The 22,087-nt window shown below is 41.1% G+C and overlaps 1 protein-coding gene and 1 long non-coding RNA gene across 8 annotated transcripts in view; one reads left to right on the forward strand and one right to left on the reverse strand.

Annotated features, from left to right (window-relative positions):
- LOC113948794 overlaps window positions 1–22,087 on the forward strand; it is a 92,376-nt gene that overhangs the window by 25,266 nt on the left and 45,023 nt on the right. For all 6 annotated transcript variants that reach the window (XR_003528237.1, XR_003528235.1, XR_003528236.1 and 3 more), the window contains exon 2: window positions 5,566–5,667. This is a non-coding gene — a long non-coding RNA (uncharacterized LOC113948794). The remainder of the gene's footprint in view (window positions 1–5,565; window positions 5,668–22,087) is intronic.
- Window positions 10,950–22,087, reverse strand: part of CDYL2 (chromodomain Y like 2) — a 58,601-nt gene continuing 47,463 nt past the window's right edge. For both annotated transcript variants that reach the window (XM_027646699.1, XM_027646698.1), the window contains exons 5-7: window positions 18,389–18,599; window positions 17,631–17,774; window positions 10,950–15,430 (exon numbers count right to left, since the gene is read on the reverse strand). In XM_027646699.1, coding sequence (XP_027502500.1) covers window positions 15,272–15,430; window positions 17,631–17,774; window positions 18,389–18,599 — 514 coding nt within the window. In that variant the 3' untranslated portion in view covers window positions 10,950–15,271. The remainder of the gene's footprint in view (window positions 15,431–17,630; window positions 17,775–18,388; window positions 18,600–22,087) is intronic.

A 22,087-nucleotide genomic window follows, 5' to 3' on the forward strand; every position in this document is an offset into this window, starting at 1 on the left:
TGTGGAGTGATGTGCATGTATAGAACAAAAATATATCTCCATTCCCCTCTGATATCTGATCTTTTTAGAAAGCTCATGGTTTTATTGTCTCTCTATTGACTTGAACAGTTGAGCACAGTTTTGGGGTTTAGTGTCATAATTTGGATAGAAGAGGAAACTTCTGGTGGAGTTGGGGGCTTCATGGATTCAGTCTGGTTTGGGAATTGCAGTGGAAAGTGCCTGAGTGTCTTTGCAGGCTGAGACCAGAAGCAGTTCCCAGGTCACACCACGTTTGCCTGGAGCAGAGGATTCAACCTGGATCTCCCACAGCCAAACCCACCACCTTAACCTGCTCACTTGTTTCCTCTCTGTAAGTTGGCTCATTCATTGGAATTCATCTGAACTTCTTTGGAAGGACCAACTGATTCACTGGGATGATTTGAATGTTCTGATTCATTCAGAAATGCCTTTGTGACCACGAGAAGAGCAAATTCGACCTGCTGTGATGTGTCTGAGCTCAGCTCTATTGGCTGGAGTTTCATTGGGGCAAAAAATAAATTTCCCATAAATATGATTAAACAATGCAATAGAGCATCTGATATTTTTCTGGTAAATAACTGGTAGCAAAACCTCTCAGTCTTCCACCCTCACAAATCATTTAAATTCCATCATTCCTTGGGGTTTTAAAATTACTTTCAGTGTGTTTAAAAGGGGCTGTTGACTAGAGATGAGTAAGCAGCCCTTCTCTTGAGATAAAATAGGCTCTTTGGCTTGCAGCCCCTAATTCATTTGTCTTGCTGTCGGTCACAGTGGAAGTATCTTTATATTTTTTGAATCAAATGCTGTTTGTAAAAATGAACGTGAAAATCAATCATGTGATAGCCACAAACGGCTCCTTTGCCTACTAATGTCACTGTGCACTCTGAGAACACTCAGTGCTCAGGATTTCTAAATTTCTGGGCTTATTTTAACAATTGTTGTTTACAGGCTTCAAAATACTGTGTAAATTAATCAGTCCATTACCCTGTCCCTCGTGTTCAGGCTGGTTCCTACTTCCCTTCACATCACTAAAAGCTCTCTCACCAGAAGCCTTTCACTGACAACAAATCCATTGAGTAATTCCAAGTCTCAGTTTTGAGAGAAACATTTTATTTCTCCTAATTACCTTTATATATATAAAAAAGCACTCAGCCATCCTCTTTTCTTGAAGTAAAACCCCATTTTCAACCTCTTCATTCCTTGTGCTTTACCCTGTTGGTTTCTAAGCCCTATTTTCAGGGAGATGTTTCACAGTTCTCTTGGAGTTGTAATGATTTGTATCAGCTGCCAACCTGTGCTTCTTCCTGCTTGTCTTTTGTCTCATTGTCTCTTGATCCCCAGCTTCAAAAGCCATTTTTACATCTCATACAAACTTCCTGCGTCTCTTTCTGCCTTGTATTGATCCTAAAGACCTCCCTCTGATGTGCTGATTGTAATAAATGACACTGTGCAAGGGCTGGGCAGAGGCTGCTGTGCAAAGCTGGCACATCTCCCATCTCTGGGCTTGATCCTATTTCCATTCCAGTTGGTGAAAAATCTCTTATTGATTTTAGTACAGCAAGCCCAATATTAAATTTCCATGTATCTGTATTTATAGCTGCATTTCTGATGGGGAATTTTCCTCCTTCTTGGGCAGGAACTGTCTTTGTCTGTGTTACCACAGCATCTTGGCAATGGGGACAAATCTGGTTTTAGGATCTTATCTCTGTTGTAATAGAACCACAGGATCATTTAGGCTGGAAAAGACCTTTAAGACCATGGAGTTCAACCTTAACACGTGACCTAACAGTGCCAAGTCCCTTAGCACCAACATCCAAGACTGAGAAAGAAAAAGGGAAAAGAATTTGGGATTGCTGATCACTTTGCTGCCACGTGGGAATGGGGGAATTTGCCGACTCTCTGCTCAGTTTTAGGAATTCTTAAGTGAGAGAAGTTTTCCTTTTTGCTCGGCTGTATTTTACACAAACAAGCAGCCTGTCTGACCTCTGACTGTGGCTATAAATATCCCAAACCTCTGTCAGATTATAGTGACAATGCAGTATCACAGCGCTCCTGCTGTTTTGGTTTTGTTTTAATTACATGACTTAGTGTTATTTACTAATCAGTCTGGGAAGGTTCCTTGAATTTAACTGACACTGCTCTAAGCTGACAGCATGTAACATCCTGCTCTGTAGCTAAGCACTGGCTATATAATACCACATGAAATAAAGGAAGACATCATTCTCCTAAAAATATAACAGAGAGTTCTGCAGAAAACGAACTTCTGGATTCTAGGGGCCTGTCTGGCAACAAATTTAGCAAATCAAATAATACCAATATTTGATATATTAATACCAAATGATGGCCTGAGTCTGTGCTCTAATTCTACACATTGTTAATTCAGATCCTGTATTGTCTGGCATTGCAATGCCTGAATCTTAAGGTTTGTGTGACCCACAGCGAGTGGCTCCACTTTGTGGATCATCACATCTGGAGACCAAACCTCTGTGCACGTTGGACAGGAGGAATCCTGGAGGGAGTGTGGTGGCTGAGTACAAAGGGGTTTGAGCCAAAGCAAGGGCAGAATGGAGCAGCAGCAGATGCCACAATCTTTATTTCTTGGCTGGTGCTGCTCAGTCTCCTTGATGACTCAGTTACATGGGGAAATAAGCTTTCTGAATGCAAAGGAAAAAAAGTGCCTTTTGTGCCAAGGGAAGGTTCTTGGTAATGTGCTCACAGAGTAGAACATTAACCCACTGCATATCCAACTCCCATAATATAAATGTCATCTTCCTTAATGCTCAAAGCACAGGTTTTCCACAGTGAAAATTGTGAGGTCTTGCAGAGTAGAAATGAGGATATTTTACAGCATTAATTGACTTACAGGGTGAGAACCTCACTCCAAGCCTGTGGGTTTGGATTTTTTTTCTTGGTTGGTTATAATTCTTTTTATATCAGTTGAAGATGACCTATTTTTCTAGTTGTAAGATTGGAATCTCTAAAATAATGTACCATTCTTGTCAAATGAACAGGACCTTCCTCCTGTTTTAAAAAGACAGTTATTTTCATGTGTGTGACCTGTGGTCAGCTGCTTTAATTTAAAAACCAAGTCTGTGGTTTAGTGATTTTGTAGCTCATCTGCAAGTCATACACAGGCAAAAATAATCCAAGTCTCTGCAAATCCTACCTCTGTTTTTTGCAAGGTGATATGAAGGTTTGTTTTCAATAAAGAATGTTTTTAAACACATGGACATGTTAAGAATGTGAGTGAAAGCTGCATTACTGAGCACAGGCTCAGTGGACACTGTGGAGTCAGGCAGTGCTCCCAAACCCAGGGAATTTGGTATTTTAAAAAGGCCTTCTGGCACAATTCCAGGTGAGCAAAGGCTTTGCCAGGACACCAAAAGGTTGCCAGGGAAGGCACAAAAGGCAGGTTCTCAAAGCAGCTTCGTAAATTTGGCACCTGATTCCCATTGATGCAAAGGCTGAGAAAATCCCATGAGGAGATGCCTGGTTTTCTTCACCATGGAAGGAGCCCTGTTGCTGCCATGACATCATTCCACAGATCACCTGAAAAACAAGTGGAATTGTGGCCTCAGGAAATGGATTTAGTGGGGCAGAGATGTACCGTGTTAGTTTGCAAATCATAAAGTAGTTCAAGTTGGAAGGGCCTGCCAAGCTTTAGCTTAACATACAGTAAATTAAAATTTTCAGAATTATGATGTATATTTATAAACTATTTGTCATCATAGTAATCACAGGAATGTTACTTTGATTTCATTTAAAAACAAACAGGACCATGTTTGCAGCAGCCTGTTGTTAATTAGCCTAAAGGACACCAATGGCTATTATTGAGGAATAGAAAGATTTATAAAGAATATAAAGATTCTGCAAGCAATTTTGGGACTTATTAGACTGTCAGCTACTTACTGCATTTTTACCACAGGTGAAGAACTACTGTCAACAGTAAAAGGAGCCTTTAGAAAATCAAAATTTCTCCGTACTTGGTGGCGCTGGTTTTTATCTTCTAGAGATAATAATATAAATTATATCTAAGATATAAACATTTCTCTTCCTCATACTTTAATTTCTGCTATGATGGCAGTTTTGTGCATTTCAACTTCACCCTTATTTTTTTCTGCTGAGCCTTTATCTCCACTGACACATTTCTCAGTTTTAAATATTTGCATCTTCCTTTGGTTGAAACTCTTCCTGGCTGTGCCAAGTTCCTTTTGCCTCCTGCACTTTCTGCTGACCCAGAACAGAGAATTGCACCTCTCTCCCCAGGCCTCTCTGCAGCAGAGCATTTTGGTACCTTTTGCACCAAGTTTCCTTCAGAACTGAGTGCCTCCCCCTTCGGGGTGTCCTGCTGGGCCAGGTTCCTGCTGTGCCCCCCGTGGGGAGCTCAGGGAGGATTGTGCTTCCTCACAGGCTCTTCCTTGTTTTCCTGGTGGGTTTTCATGAGGACCGTGCAGAAGAGCTCCTGGCCTCGCTACTGCTCTGTGTTTATTTGTTCCTGTGTGTGTTAAGAATATTTTCTTTTAATTTCTGTAGCTTCTGTTAGAGAAACTTAAAGAGTTTGCTTTTAAATAAAGGTCCTCCTCTGTGGCTGAGAGCAGAAGTTTCCCAGCTTGCCTGTGCCCTGGCCACTGTACAGTGGACATTGGAATCCTTTCTGTTTTCAAATGGATTTGGGCAGGGCATGAAAACCGAACACAGTCTATTGCAGAATGGTTTTGGCACTCTTTTTGAGTAATTACATATCATTATAGTCTTATTTAAATGCAACCTGCCTAAACATTTTATTAGTACTTTACTACTTAATTAACAACTATTGCTGAAAACAGTCCTCATACTGAGCCTTATTCCACTTAAGCATCCATGCTGATGGAATACAACTCCCCTTCTAAAGGAATAGATGACATTCTGTGGAATGTTTTTTCTTGGTTGGTTCTTGAAAGTGAGCCACTTATTTAGTGCTGAGTATCTGAAATTATTTAAAACAGTCTCTGCCAATGCTTTCTGCATAAAAATTGAACAGACTATATAAATAAAATTCTCAACAATAACTCACATTCTTAGGTGAAGAGCCTTCATACAACTTTACAAGCTGTAAAGTGTTCAGATTTTTCTGCTGCTTAATCAACAATTGCATTAGTCTTGTGGTGCCACTGCATGTGTCATTTTGTTTGGTCTCTTACTCTCCTGATGGGTTCAGTAGGTTCAAAGCATGTAAACTGGAATGACCTGTGGATCTCACATTTCCCAGGGATGTCCACACAGAAAACCAAAGAGGTGTTTGGGTTTGGGAGCACGAGAATGGACAAAGAAATGTCTATTTGTAACTGGAATTTATTAGTTTATTTTTTAAAGACAGTTTTTGATGGAGGAGTGCTGGGTACATAAAACAGTGCTCTGGAGAGTTCTGGAGCTCTGCAGGGTTTCTGGGAATTAGTGCTGTGATAATGATGGAAGATCACTTAGAGCTTTCTGCAGACAGGAAAGATGTGTCGTGATTTTCCTCCATAAGCTGCAAGCTGACAGTCTTTCCCATTCCTCTTTCTTTAGGAATCTCAGATGGAGGAATCGAGCAGAATAGGTGGAGATTTGCTTTCAGAACTGAAGTTCAGCAGGACTTGGTTCTCTCCATGAGTGACAGAATCCTTCACAGTGAGTGACATGAGTTTCCCATCTCGTTATCTTTGGTCAGACTGTGTTTCCAGTCCATAAGTCATGGTGGAGGGAAGGTGGTGTTTGAAGAGATAACCTCCTTCTTGTTGCTGTGTTCCTTGGTGGGACGTTGCCATCTTTCAATGTCATATATTTTTGTCAGCTGTTTGAGCTCACAGTCAGCTCAAATGTGTCTCTTTGGTTCACCTGTGTGTGTCCAACGTGCAGCCCCTGCCCCAGCTGCCAACAGCTGGGAGAAAGGCAGGGCTGAAGGCTGGGGGGAAAGTCTTTCCAACCACTCCAGCAGGCCTTGCTTGGCAGGGTTTGTCTCAATGCCACAGGTGATGGTTTTGTCCAACCTTCAGGCTCAGGCTTTGTGAGGGTTTTTAGATGGGAGAAAGGACTTCCCAAGATCTGTGCAGGGAACCTTGCTGTGAGCATTCCCACCCTGGACATGTTGGACGTGTGTGCAAACTAATCCTGTTCTGTGCCCAGGTTTAACCAGGGCAGGGCAATCCAACTTTAAATGGATGGTCCTGGTTGTTGAGTCAAGTTCCTGGAGAAGGTGGGCTCAGGCCATGGAGCTCAGTGGGGCAAGAATTGTGACAAAACTCTTCCTTTGTGTGGGTGTTCATAGGCTGAGCTGCCTGTCCTCAGCCTTTCACTGGAAACAGGGTCTGTTCCCTACTGAGGGTGAGCTGGAGATTCGCAGCTGGTCTGTAATGACCCTCAACTAACACTCTGAAGGTGACAACTGGAGTCTTTTTCCTTCTGCTCCTTTCCCCTCCTCCACAGGTGTCCAATGTGGTTATTTACACCTGTGAAGAGTAAGAAGGTAGGTATAAAATGCTGTCATTCTGGTTTGGCAGTGTTTAACAACCTTGTAAATGAGTGTTCAAACCTTCAGGTGGAAGAGTGGGCCCTCTTTCAAATATTCCTTTAATTTTTTTTTTTTTAATCCTCAATCTTTTTATGCCTTTTTTTTTTTTCCTTCCTGAATAGAGTATCTACAGTGAGCAGGCAAAGTGACGCTTCAGTGGGGAATTTCTTAAGAGGGATTAATTTAAAAATGATTTAGGAAATCTCATGATTTCATCAAACACTCCACAAAGAACACTGTGAAGCACAGTAGCATGCACAGATACTCCTTTGGGAATAGGACACACGAGTTGAACTGTATTTTCATTAGGAAAATGTACTCCTTTTGATATCCGTGTGAGTATTTAGTATTATTGATTCTAATGCTCTCATGAAGCCCTTCAGCACTCAGCCTTCCCAGGATTATCACTGGGATTTTTGTCAGAGTAGGGATCATAGGACTGCACAGATATGTGTTCATGAACCTCTTTCTCATCAGTTTGCTGTTTACTTTAGCATTTGTCCTAATTTAAAACCTGAGAGCTCCTGTAAAGTTGGAAGAAAATTGCAATGGTTGCCTTCATTAATGGAGGAAAAAACTTCCAGTAATTTTTTGCATTTTATGGCCTCTTTTTGTTCTGCTGGTAAGAAAAGTGTTCTCTGAGTGAGGGTTAAATGCATTCTTGACACTTGATTCCCTCCCCTGCCTGCTGACTCACCATTTCGTTGGCACACAGCCATGGTGCAGTTGTGGAGTGTGTTTACCAAGTGCTTGAATCACAAATGGAGAGCTGCTGGTGGATTCTCTCAGACTTGAAACGGTTGGGAAAAGTTTGAGTCTTTCAAATCAGCTCTGTAGCAGCCTACTCAGTTTAATTGTTCAGTATGTTGTTAGACAAAATGCATTTATTTAAAAACCCTCCTTTAGAGAGGGACAGTGTCTTGGTGTCCTGACTAGTCACAGACATGTATGGAAGATGAATCCTACCAGGTCTAACGTGCTTTGGGATATTCCTTTCTAACTGGCATCACATTAGCATCCAGGGAAATGAGTCTGTTTCTTCCTGTTACATGTAAATACCTGAAGAATAAAACATCCTGTTTTTCTGGTCTGGTGAAGGCAGGCCCAGCCTGGGAATGGGGATGGGAATGGGGATGGGGTGGGTGTTCCAGCACCGCGTCCAATGATGTTCTCGGATGGTCATGGGCATGAGGAACTTGTAGGTTCCTTTATAGTTCATAAATGGACATGGCTTTGGACATCATTCCAGGAGCAGCCCTGTGCAAAGGAGTGATGGAAGGTCATTGTGGCAGGAAAAAAGATTTTAGTAAGGCTTGCTTTTAGAAATAAAGGGAGGATCAGAGTCAAGCAGTTGCCAGCTCCACACTCCAACCAGTGGGATGCTGCTGCCAACCAGCAAAGTCACACTTTGCCCTTTGTCCTTGGACCAGGAGGGCATCCCTTGGCAGTGCAGCTGGCAGGAGTTTGGAGTTGTTGCTCATTATGAGCCTAATGGACAAAAACTGGACTTGAAGAGGATTGTTTGCCAGAGTCTGAGCCCCTGACAACCGACTTGCTGCAGCTGCATACAAACTAAACAAGTGAGAGGCTAAGATAATGCAGGTCTTGAATAATTATCCATGAGAAGAGTTTTTTGTGAATTCCTTTATCCTTTTAGTGAACCTCTTGTAGGAAGTGAATACCCCAGAGCCTGGTGGGCAGCGTGTGGCAGACCCAGGCAGCTGGAAGGGCAGCAGTGGGGAATGGCTGATCTTTCTTGAGTCATAGAAATTGTACCCCTCACTTACAGACACAGCAGAAACCTTTCTGGATGACTGTGAATAACTTATTTCTAGATGACAGTAATTAACTCAGCCCTAACAAGTCAGGATTGCTGCTTAGCCTTTAAAAGAGTCTTCATTCTAGAAACTCTAATGTTGGAAGCAGCTTTTTATCTCCCATCTCAGGAGAAAGCAGCAGTTCAACAGCCCCTGTTTCAAACATGACTTGAAGTTGCAAAGAACATTTTCACCCTCCTCTTTAAATATGTTCCCCAACATATTTCTGTCTCTGACCAATGTATAAAATGAGTTTCACAGATGTTGTGTTACACACCTGATAAATGTGACTGAAGAGTTGAGGAAGGTTAAAGCACAGCAGAGCAAGTATTTCTACTAACAAGAGTGAGCAGTAACACTGAAAATATTGACATTCATACAAAATTTCAGACACTGCTGTTAAATTTTGAACTAAGGATATGGAATCCTTCCTCCAATGCTAATTATGTCATTCTTATCAGAGCCACATTATCTCTTCAAGAGATGGCTACACACATTCCCTGTACCATTACTGTGAGGGACTTTGTTGTGGTATCTGTCAGCCACAGGGGCTGATCTAGAAGCAGGGGAAGTCAGAAGGAGGATTTCTATTGGTGCTGGTGGCTTTTGACTTAGATCCATTGGATTTGTTCAAGTGACACCAGTGTCTGGAAGTGCTAAAGGAAAGGTGATACAGTTTAACTTATAAATTGTTTCCTTTTCTCCAAATGAAAAGTTCTTCTTTGTCCCACAGAACTTTTGACAGTCCCACATGAAAATCATTGTGTGAAGCCACATGGACTTAATAATTGGAATTTAACAGTTTTTAACGGTTCTGGTTTTTATTATATATTTATAATGAGCAAATTTTGTTAAGCCAAGGAAAGAGTATAAACTAGAGCAAAATGGTGCTAGAACAATTCAAGTGGTTTGAATTCTAGAGGGGGCTGTTAGTGTGGCTTTCTTTGTAATCTGAAAATCTCCATGCTAGGACTCGGTTTTGAGGATAAATCAGGCATCAGAGATGCATTATGTTTGATTAGATTTTACTTCTGAGGGGGTTTCATGAAACACAAGACACCAAGGAGAGGTGAATTCCTGCTGTTTCATCCAGAATCTCACCCTGACTTTTTCCTTCACAACCAAACTGTCCCCAGTCCAACTTCTGACACTTGATTTGCTTTGAACTCTCCCAGTCTGTGCAATGGTGTCCTTCTGGTTCTCTCACATGCTTTCATCTGCTGTGCATTTCTCTCAGAACCTCTCCTTGTTCTTCCCATATGCAATATTGTTTCTGTTATTCCAAGAGGATTCAATGACATGTCTTAGTTTATGTGGAGCTTTGACCTGTTTGAATTCTTTTTATATCTTAAGTGGGATTAATACCTGCAATTTATACATGCCATTCCTAGACAGGCTTTTTGTTTGTTTAAATTTGTAGGCCTTATGTATTCTTAATTGGTTCCTCTTCCATGTAATATGTTTGTGTATTAATTTACTGCAACAAGGACTGGCATTACAAAACCCTTGACTCGCCCAAAATATTTGGACCGAGTTTTTAATTTTAAAGAATTTGCTTTCTTTTAAAAATGAGTTATTTCAAATGAAACTCACATGTTGGCACTCTGTGTTAAGACCCAAAGTTCTCACTACAAGGGTTAGGAAAGGTGTCACACCCTGTTCATCATGTGCACATTGCTCACAGGCCAGTGGAATCCACGATAAGTTAATTCCTGACAAGAGTCACCGTAATAAATAATTGGATTTGTTGATAGTGAAGCAAGACTAAATTGCTCAATCCTCTGCTCTAAATAGCTGACCATGGTTTTTACTAACAGAGTCTCTCAGTTTAAAGCCAACCAACATAATTCCTAGACCATAATTGTTGTCCCTTGACTCAAGTGTAGGTCATTTTCTCAGATCTTGTTGTACAGGTGGTTTGGCAAATGCTGGCTCCCTGTCCAAATATCCTTCCTTTTCTGCCCCAGGCAGAAGCTATTTACAATTACCCTTCTAATCATGGGAGATACCTGGTTGGAAACAGCATTCCCAGATGCTACAGCCAAAGGATCCCCTGGTACACACGAGGCCCGTGGCAGGAATCCCATCGGTTTCCCTGCACAGGGACCAGAGGGTGATCCACCTTCACCCTGCTTCTGGGCTGAATCTTGGCCTCCCTTGGCAAATAATCTCTTCAACAGCAAATTCCCTCCTGTGGAGCCAAAATCCTGCCCTCAGCAGCTGGTTGTGGGCAGATGTGCTTTAGGTGATGTGCACATGTCCAACAGTGGAAGTGAGAATGGGGAAGGTGTCCTAGAAGTGCATTTATAAGGCACTTCTGGGTGGTCTTCTTGGATATGATCAAAGCTTTCTTGGATTTGGATCAAGAAATGATAAATGAGACGGACCATGATTGACTTCAGAGAGTTCTTACTGCACTGTCTTTTAGGGTTTTTGTCCTTTGGAAAAATAATTGTCTTTTAAAAAGCCCGTTGTTCCTGCTCTCTTGGAAAAGACACAGCCCATGAACAGCATTATCATCTAGAATGGCCACCACTCACCACATCCATTCTGATTATGTAAAACTGAAAATCACTGCATTGAAATGAAGTTTCAATGTTTTTATTCAAAGCAGCTTCTCACAATGTATAAATACTGCATATTAACACACATGAAAAATACAACTTCTAAGGCACCCAGAAATGTGTCCATACACTAGTTACAGGACCATCAACAAATAAATTGTGTACAATTTGATCTAGACAGTCAATATTTGATATATCAGAAGATACAAGTCCCTCAGTACTGTACCAGTTTCAGAAAATATTTACAACACTGTGATATAGGGGTGCCTGTACCCTTTTAATATTATAATATGTACTCATTGTTACAAATATTAGAAACTGTTTTAGTCTGTTCCATGGCATTCTGACAAAATAACTTAAGGGCCTAATTTGCAAAGTTCTACAATTAATTATTTGTGCAAGTTCTGAAAATAAATTTACATTGACATAACTCGTGGAATTTTTGGTTCTTTGCTTCATCTCCGAGGTTTGGTAATAAGCCTTACCAATAGACATGCCATCCTAGCTGAACATCACTCCTTTCCCAATCAGTCAGTGGATACACCTTTCCCCCTTACACCTGACATGGATGAGGATGCAGTGTTTGTAGCAGAAAGAGACTCTTTGATTTTTTCAGTACAAACGTCAAACCAGTTCACCGGCGAAGGAACTAATGCTTTGTCAGAATAAATGCAGTTCTTTGGTCCTTTGTTTTTTTTTTTTATGGAAGGCATAAACATTTTTATTCGCTAAAAATCGAAATCCCGTGTGTGAGTAAGCAAGCTCTAAGTGAATGACTTTCAGTGTAGTATTTAAAATAGCAGTAAAGAGATTTAATATGGCTTAAAACATACGGTTAATTGGGCAGACACAGAGAACACGTCGAGGATACCGAGTACCCAAATGTACTATGATAAGATTGTCTATAAGTCTCTTATGTAAACTTCTTTAGTGTCTCCTAAAGAGCGCTGGCTTTAGCCAGATTTGACTTTTATAGACCCAGCCACACAAAGCCTGAGATTAAACTACCATGGTTGGGAGCACAAATGCACAGTTTATATATAACAAAGCCCATGCTGACAATCTGCCTCTGTTGTTCAAGAGAAACAACCCGTATTATCCTTTTCAACAAGAAAAACTTAAGGCCCTGTAACTCTGATTTGCTAACTTTCTTACAGCAATTATTTGGGGAAGTCCTTAGTGCTACATAAGCAATTATGCAGCTTTAAAGATTTCTTGTACCTAGTGGTAAGGCTTATTCACAAATGCAAGACATTTATAAATTATATTTAAAACTGTAAAGGCTGGCAAAATAATAAAAAAATACCCAAAAAACCAAAATAAAACAAACCCCAACCAAAATTGTCTGTTCATCCCTAACATTAAAAGAGCATTTCATTCTAATTAAAAACTATTGGCACAAAACCATTATATTATAGATTAAAAGAACAGTTCATAGTAGTGAAAAAGATTGCCTAAAACGCATACCCTAACCTACCACAGAAATATAAAAGTTTATATTCTGAAAATATATACTGTATTAAAGTTTGTAAGCTTATTTATTTAAACAGAAATGTACTGAAATAGTAAACTAAGCAACACTTATCTACAGCAAAAATATACATGCAGGACAACACAAAATAAATTGCTTATCTTTAATATCTACAAATGCAAAACTGTAGATTTTTAAAGATTGTACAAAACAATTTACACAAGAATAAAATAACATACTTAAACAACAAATTGCATTTTTCATCTTAAATACTGTGAATATTAGTAAAGGTACCCAGACTAATATGTACAGTACATCTAGATATCTGAATACCTAGTAAGGACAGAAACACAAGAGAAAATTCCGATTCTGATATTTAAATACTGGAAAAGAAGTTTTCAACATTGTTATTACTCTTTTTTTGAAGGGAAAATAGATTCCGTGAAAACTAGATTGTAACTGTATAGATATGAATAATTAAAAATGTTAACTATGGTTAGCGCTTGCTTTAATGGAAAAATAATTATAGAAAATGTATTTCAACCATTCCTTCGTCATAAAAAATGCTAAGATACAGATATCTGAAAATTCAGATGAAATGGTGCAGTTTCAAAGATGGAACAACATAAGATTGTTCCCAAGTCTCACTCGGACCTCGTTCCTTCCCATTGCTGAGCAATCCTGCTGGATTTATCTACAAAACCTAAGCACAGGATTGAAATCAAGCTCCTCCTGTCCTACCGACACGTGACTGGGAGTTATGGCTCTCTGGACGGGAAGAAAGGAACGAAAGGAAATGGAGGAATTGTGGTACTTTCCATTGCTTTGTGTTCTGGAGTCACGAGCCAGAGGCCTGATTGTGCAAACACGGAGGTGGGAGTGGTTTTCACTTGGGTGATCCCTCTCTTTTCCAGGTGACTCCCATGGGCACCTGCCCTGGGGTCCTGTGGCCTGGATCCAAACTGGCAGGGCACGGCCAAAAGCCAGCGTTGGTATCAAACAAGGGGTGCATCTCTCACTTCAGTTACTGAAAGAGTTCTCTTTCAGCCATTTAAAAATTAGCTGCTTGTTTCGATAAGCTTCTATTTAAAAACATTTAAAAACAGGCTAATTAGAAACCAGATTCTGTCTTTTTCGTGAAGAATTTCCGTGAGAACCTCTGCCCTTAGGGTAAAATTCAGTGGTACAATTAGGCCATAGAAACAGCACTTCTAATTATTTGTGGCAAAAGAAATGTTACATTAATGTGTTGAAGGCTCCTATTTACTGTAATCACCTGTTTGTTGCCTTTACAAAGGCTTTGTTGAAACTCTTCATGGAAACAACTAAGAGGGAGAAAGCTGAGCAACCTCATTTGCAGAGGTTTAAACCATAAAAAGTCACCGAGCTCAAGGATGGGGAGCAAGTGCACAAATTACAAAGCAAACAAATGTGCAAAGCTTCTGCTTCAAGAGGTTTTAATTTGGGTGTAGTAAAATGGCAGGTGAAGTCTCAGAGCAGGCTCGTGTCCTTTCCACAGGAACTGCCTCCCTAGCGGGAAAGAACGGAGAGAGATCCAGTGTTCAGAAGTCAGTCAGTGTCACTGAACAGTACTGGGATCACATTCTAAAAGAGCAGATTGGATTTTCCTCGTTTCCCAGGGGCTACTTTTATGGAGAGCCTTAAGTTGTACCAGGTGGGGTTGGGGGTGGCCAGATGTGGAGAGCTGGGGGAAGCAAAACCAAACCTCTCCCTCCGCTCGGGTCAATGCCTAGCACCTTGTATAAACTGCTGGCCCGCACCCAAAGGCCTCCAGAGCAGAAATTATCTCACACCTGAGGAATCAGGCAGCTAGACTAAGGCTCATAAGGATTTGCTTTTAGACTTCAGACCAAAAGGGATGTTGAAACCTGAAAAACAGTACGATGCCATGGACCGGCACCACTCACCCTGTTACTGACACCGGATAACAGGAACAGTAAACTGAAATAAAGCATCTTGTTGGTGAGCCCTTCAGTGCTCCTCAAGAAGGCAGAAAGTGAAGAGAGACTTAAGGGGGACTCACTGCTTCAGAATCCACTTTTTTTCTCTTAACCCTGGCAAAGGAATCTGTTTCCTACATTTTTTTTGTACAATTTTACACATAGAGGAGCACGCACGTGGCTGTTTCGTTTACTGCCCACAGCATTCTGTGGGGTTTCTATATATTCTTTATTTTTCTACTCAGTTTGCTGCTAAAAATGTGTTTGCATTCTCATGTGATGCCATTAATTCAGTCAAGGGAAGTATGAAAATAAGATCTGTGATCAATAAACAGCTGAATATGAACACAAAATAAATAAGTTAAATAAATTCATCAAAGAAAAAAAAACCTAGTAGTTTTTGTAAACTAACTTTACATATTATACATATAAATTATCAGATTTTTTCCATTACACTGTTAGAACTTTTCAAAAAAATAATTAACATATTTCTAAAATATGGTGTTTGGGTCTACAGGATATCGTGGTGACCCAAGATTTTAGCCTGAGCCCTCTGTGTCAGCCCAGGTGTGTGGCAACAGCAAGAATAAGTTAAGAAGGACAGACAAAATAAACCCTTCCAGGTGGGTGAGCCTTACTGGGCTCCAGTGGTGCTTCTGAGCACATGGAATGTATAGTTGTGTCTGGATGAGCAATGGGAAAGATGCAGCCTCTGCAGAGATTATGTGCACTGAACACCTCCCTGGTTACACAAAATCAAACCAGCTACGGCAGCTGTAGCTCACAAGGAAACCCACACCAGCACAGGGACTGGGATACACTGTCACAAATTCCTCAGGGAAGCATCGCCTCTGCCTCTCAAACACGTCAGGGTGGACTCTGTTCACAACTCTTTGAGTTAGGCCAAGACATCACACTTCATAAATTTTGTCCTGCAAGTAGCTGAATAATGAATCCAGTCCTTTGGAAGAACTCCACAGCTGTTTTAACATCTGACACTCTTTCTCGTTCACATCTTCAAGTCCGGATTTCAGGAAGCTCCGCACGAGGCATTTGGACTCTTCCAACACCTAAAGCCAAAACACGACTCAGTGTTTTATTTTGAATCTGAAAAATTTTTATGGATAATGGCCTGACCAGCATTTTTACACTACTGACTCTGCTTTACCGTCTAAGTAACTCCTTTGGGCACAGAAATTAGATTTGATTTATAGCCACAACTCCCCTTGCTGACAGTCGGCATCTTTAAGAATTAAGGATGTCTGAGGGTGATGGGTTAGTGCCAATGTTTTTAAAGGAATGAGGGATTCTGAAGTACCTTGGTTTATTGAAGGTCTGCCATGAAGCACTAGAAGGAGCAGAACTCCCTCCTGCTGAAATGAAAATGTGAGCCATGATATACTGGCTGCTTGCTGGAAGGGTGGCCTGTGGGGTTTGTTAAATGGGCTGGAAACCCAAAGGTGGATGTCCACCACGTTTAACAATTTTCCCTCATGTATTACTTCCTTGTCAAACCAGAAATTAACAGGAAAGGTCTGTTAGTGCAAATCCCTTTTTAAGTCTATTTGCTTATATTTTTATAAAAGTGAAATGTTTTATAAAGGGTGGCGTTGAGCAAAACAAGCACCCCTCTGACTGTGTTCTGGAGTTAAATTTCCTTGGCAGATACAACAAAAACCCAAGGTTTTTGCAAAGGAAAGCCCAATCACAAAGCCTTATTAATTCCTGCAAGTTCTGAAAGGCACAAACAGCAGGTCTGTGGTTCCTCTCATAGTTCAGCTTATTTTTCCCAGACCCGTTTTTAAGCACATCCAGATTGATTCCCTTAAAATTTGTTCTCAAATATACACCACCAGTATGTATCTCACAAGCAATTCAACTAGTCAAAAAAACCCACTAATAATTCCTACAGTATTGATTTTTGGAGGACAGAAGATCTAATGTAAACTAATACAGTGTTTTATGGTACTCTTCACTCAGCTTTGTCAAAACCCTCACAGTAAGCCCAGTTCTGTTCTGGGTTACAGCACTGCTATTCCAAAGTAGTGTTTCTCTTTAACTCAAGGAAATGGTGTTAACAGCAAATCAAGGGAGGACCTGTGTATTTTTTGGTCTGTTTGTGAACAAGGATCCCCAATGAACTTGGATGAGCTCACGCTGTTAATTGTATTTGTGACTTCAGCCTGATTTGCATTTAGGATCTGAGAGTAAATCTAGTCTTTGACAGGTTTAACTCTTATCTTTGACCACAACTTAGCACTAGGCTTTCTTTTTTCACTGACAGCCAAGAGCAGTGAAGAAAGGAAGGAAAAATTCACAGTAAGGCCCAGAGGTCTTCCCAACTCAAATAATACACTTTATATCAGCATCATCAAATCAACTTGTGCTACATTTCCAGAGTTTCATTCTCAATGTCTTCTGTGAGATCTAATCTACACTTCATTTAATTAAAAATCTCCTGTGTCTCTACCTCCTTTTACAACAGATCTTTTAAATGAAACTGAGGGATGTTAAGACACTTTCAGGCATAGGAAATATAACAAGAAACTGTAACAATTTGCACTTTAATTAGTGCAGTTTTATTGCAGGCAGTATCACTTCCTTCACTGCATGTTTTTTAAGCAAGGATATGCCCAGAATAGTAGTGTATCTGCCTGAAGGGAAAAAGAACCTTGGACGTAAAAATAGGAAAGGATTTTCTTGCAATTTTTTGCGTACACAAAAGGAAAGTTATAGTACACTGTGAGCAGACTGTGTTCAAACCCCTCTTGTCTGGATCTCACCTCTCCTTCACAGCAGAGCTCAGCTGGCACTATCCTACCCTTCTGGTGAGCTGGGGAGGACGGGCTGCAGCAGGAACTGTGCAGGTGCAGAAAAGAAGGCAGACTCAGCTGAAACAGGGCAGGCCAGGACAGTGGGAAAGGCAAATCTATTCTCTTACAGGGCCTACAGAGATTTCCCTGGACAGTTGTGTAGTTTCAGACTCCTCCACCTTCATGAAGGAAGCCTGTGTTAAAATCCCCTCTCAAAATCTGGGGTAAGGAGGTTCCACTCCTACTGAATAAATGTAACCATGGGGTAAGGAAAAACCCTCTCTGCCCCTGAGAAGTGAGAAACCCCACGAGCCCCCTGATCCCTCTCCAGGTTTCTTGATGGTACCCTTCCTTCACAGGTATGGTTGTGGAAACTGAGGGCCCACCACGAGAGCCTTGGGAGCACACCTTACCTCTGTGAAATGTCATTTAATCACAGAGGAGTTGGATTTCTTACCACTGCACTGCAGGATGCCATTTCTTTCACCCGTAGCATCACTTCTTGGCTAAATGTTGTTGGCCAAAACACTTGTGACACCAGTCCTCTGCTGCAGGCTTCCTGTGCTGTCAGCTTTCTCCCACAGAACAACATTTCATTTGCCTGTGAAACCAAAAGATTGGGTTATAATTCCCTTCCATTTTTTTTTTCATACTTGCCTGCTATTTTTACAATCAAATTTACAAATGTTCTCCCCCTATCTTTCCATACTGCAAAATACTTTAGAAGGAGTTTCAGTAGCTATTTAAGGGGTGTGCAGGTGGCCAGAGCACAGCATGGGTTTCATTTAAGAGAACTGTGCTGGCATGAACAGTAAATCTGTAAAGCAGTTTTACTGGAATCATTATGGGTTATCTTTAGAGAGCAGAGAGCAGTATCCGGCTGTGTTACTGCCCAATCCTAACACAACACAAGGCAATGACTCTGAAAGATTATTCTGCTAATGTATTTCTTCACTTTTCTACCGTGACGTCGACAATCTTCATTTTTTCAACCTGTGTCCAATCTTTCTTGTCTACATCATGTGTAGTGTATTGGATTCTGAGGTCACTTTGTGGTATGAAAATTGGTAGGGGTTAGATGAACTTTCCACAGATTTCATTTCCATTCACAACAATTAAGAGAAAACAGTTGTTTTCTGGTTTACTTTTCAAAGAGAGGAAGAAGAACAGGAATTTATGAAAGGTTCTTCAGCAATTCGAGGTGGAAAACCTTACCAGTGCAACACCCAGAATTTGTGGGAATGTGTATGATGAGCAGCCAGCTGGAGTGAGTCGGATTGTTGCATATGGTGTCTGAAACCAAGCCTTCTCACTTGCCCAAACGATATCACAGAGTGGTAAAATAGAGGCTCCTAACCCAAGAGCAGGGCCGTTGATAGCAACCACAATTGGCTTCTTAAACTGAATAAAAGCTTTTACAAAATCCCTAAAATAAAAAAAAAAAAATAAAAGAGAGATCTTGAATTCAGAAGTTAACACTTAGATAAATACCCAAGTTTAAAGTACTTAATCTGAAAACAAATTAGAACCACAGATGAACACAACTAAATGCCATGGCCCAGTTTTATGAGGTCAGAATTGCGAGATACTTTCTAGTTTGCTATTTAATCTTTCTGAGTACCTGGGATTTGCATAGTTTGGGTGTATGTTGTATATGAACTGATGAAGTGGACTGCCCTGACTGTTGTACTTTTTGCAGAAAGGTTTGGTTGGGTTTAGTTTTCCTTCTGGACCAGTAATGCAGGAGTTTTTACACGCAGTGCTTCTTGGTTTGCTCCTCAGTGGCTGGTGGCTGCTTTGGCTGATGGTGAAATGTGGAAGACAGGAAACTCACAGGTGGATTGCTGGATATTTTTTTTTTTTTTTGAGAAGTTCTCTCATGATCCTGTGTCAAAGGTTCCTGCAAGTCCCATCAATGGACTTGGAGACAGTGAATGTTTATGGCACACCAGTAGAAAGAACAAGAGGAGCAAAGAGGAGCCAGAGAAGAGAAATGCTTGAACAGGGAAGGGATTAGGCAAGAGATATGTTGTGTCTTCATTGCAAATGTCTTCAGCAAAGCCATTACAAAGGAGATGCCTTTGCCTGCCCACACCAGTAAATGTGAAGGATGAGAAATAATGGGGAAGTAAATGTCATTGGATTCATCTGGATGAACGAACTTATATGTTAAATTCTTGAATAAGTTACCTACCAGCAACTGTGGAAAGGCATCTGTTGAATGGAACAACCTTCACAGCAATTAGGGAAAAGCATGAGTGTAATTGTGGGCAAATTATGGGCTCCAGCAGCTCAGTGCACAGCAGGTATATGGAGGCAAACGAGATGCTCAGTTACTTTGGAAAAGAGACCTGTATAAATCAAATTCCAACCAAAAGAGGAGACTCTGTTCCTGCACCGGGTATTTATTAGATCCAGAGCGCATCTTTGCTGAGACATTTTAGGGAAGAACACTTTGTAAAATGTGACCTTAGATGAGTTGCAGGTCTCCCACTGAGGTCAAAAGGAGCCAGAATTCTGTACCTGAGAACAGGTGGGCTTTGCAGGCTGGAGAGCCCATGTGGGGACTGGGCTGAATTTTAAATGAGAACAAAGAGTCTGAGGCGACCCAGAGTTATATTCTCAATGAATGAGTTCTGGTTTTCAGGTTGTCTAGTAAAGAGTTAATTTTTGACCATGGAAAAATAGAGAATTGATTGATGCAGCTCTGTTCACACAGTGAGTAATAAACCAGGAGATCGGTGTCAAGACAAAGAGAGGGAAATACGGAACATTGGTTTTGTCTGTTCAAGACCATTTCTTTCTAAAGGAGAGCAGGGACAAGGAGAGTTGTGGCTCATTTTTGTTGCAGAAACAATGCTGTTCCCTTATCTCATTATTTCTTCCGTTGTTTATGGTTGAGTAATGACTGTGGATCACTGCACCTCATTAATTCCAGAATTTTGAGAACCTCAGTAGTTAAGCAAGTAAACCTTCCAAGCAGGACTGGGAACAGGGATGTGATGAATGACAGGTAAAAAGAAAGCACACTAAGGATAAATGGTGGCAGTAGATCTGAGGACCAAGTGGAGGCAGATAAAAACAGTGTTATGGAGAAAAGCAGGAATCATGGTGATAAATGGGACTGGAAGTGAATATGGAAAAGCAGTTAGGGATATGGAGAGGAAACAGATAATGGGGAGGAAGAACAAAGCAGAACATATTAATGTAGGGCAAGGGCTGAAGGAAAACTTCACATGAGTGAGCAAGGAAGGGAGGACCTGGAGATGGGGAGAGAGTGGAACAGGACACTGAGAAGGCACAACGAGCGTCTGTCATGAGGGAAGGGTGAGGAGCACAGAGGGGGGTACAATGCATGGATATGGAACATGGCACCGACAGGATGGAGTGGAAGGCTGCAATACTGGGAGATTATGAGGGGAGCAAATGCCTGCATTTGGTCTAGAGAAGCTGCAGTGACAGCACTCCAGTGATCTGTGTCCCTGTTTGGTACGTTACTTGTTCCAGTGAGTTGTCACTGTCCCCTGAACCCGGCACGATTCCATGTTTCCAATCCATAAGTTCACTCATGGAGTTTCTGGGCTACAAGATCCTTGTTTCAATTCAAAGCAGTCTTTGAAAAGGATTTAAAATGGTAAATGTTCTTGCAGAGTAGAGTCAGAGGCTGAAAGACAGGAAAAAGTGTCACATGCAGAAGGCTTTCGGTTTTGCCAGAGAATATCCGGGAAGTTGACCATGGAATACGATTTGGGATCCTCAGACATGTCTGTTCTTTGCAGGGCTCTGCTGCAGGTCAGGGCTCCTAAATATGTCCAGGGCCATAAAGAAGCTGAGTAAGCAAAGTTGTCCTTGTCTGTTTTCCTCTGAGCACCCCCAGAATGTTGTGTCCCGGGTATTGGTGCCCAGCTGACTACAGGAGCTGGGAATGCCTTCCAGTGAGCCTGTTGATTCCAGGGCTCTGCAGGCCTGGCTGGCTGGCTTTTCCCTGCTCCAGGACACACGTGTGGATGTGCAGCTCAGGCTGAGGGATCTGTGAGCAGTGCCTGGGAGGAGCTGCAGGGCCAGGGGGGGTGAGGACATGGGAGGAACGAACGGACCACTCCTGGGATGGGGATTTAAACTTCAGCTGGAACTTGGGATTGGTGTGTGAGAGCCACACTTTGGAGACTGGAAACACGTGGTAATTGAGATTTTAATTCCGTTCTGACACAACTCTAATTCACTGTAAAGCACTGGAGACAGAGATCTGTTGGTGTGTTTCAGGACATCCAAACCACTGGCAAAGCCATGGACATTTTTCTCTTCTCTTATTACAGTGTATTTTCCATGAGTTGAGTCCTTTGTTCACAGAAAGCACAGAGAGTGCTAAATGGAAAACGTAGGGCATTGTTTCCAGAAGTACAATAAAAATCTCTTTTCAGTGGGCCTGAGGCCGACATTCTTGACAGGGAGCAGAACATTGTACCAGTATTTCAAGAGTGTCCTGGGAGTCCAAGGGTGGGAAAACTGAGGATCACAGCCTGGCTTATACTCATTTAAATGTTGAATTGATAAGTATACCTGTGTATTAGATGTGTGCAGAGAAATGTAAACATATATAACAATACCTAACTACACAGTATTTACAAAAATAATATTTGTATCTTCTGGGAGACTCTTGAGTGTGCCTGTGTTTTCAAACAAGAATAAGTGATTTTCTTCCTCACTTTTGTTTTTGTTCTGCATTGTTAAAACCCCTTCACTTTAAAAAATAAAATTAGGATGTGTTCTCCAAAGGGCTTCTCTTTTTTAAAGTATCACCACATAATATTCAAGCATATTTAGGGTCTTAAAAATACATCATAATTGATTACATTTAAGAAGAACATTTGAAATTCTTTCAAAATAATTACTGCTTTGAGAATTTCAAAATAC

This window comes from Corapipo altera, unplaced genomic scaffold (assembly GCF_003945725.1).
Source record: "Corapipo altera isolate COAL_440 unplaced genomic scaffold, ASM394572v1 62, whole genome shotgun sequence".
Taxonomy (NCBI): Eukaryota; Metazoa; Chordata; class Aves; order Passeriformes; family Pipridae; genus Corapipo; species Corapipo altera.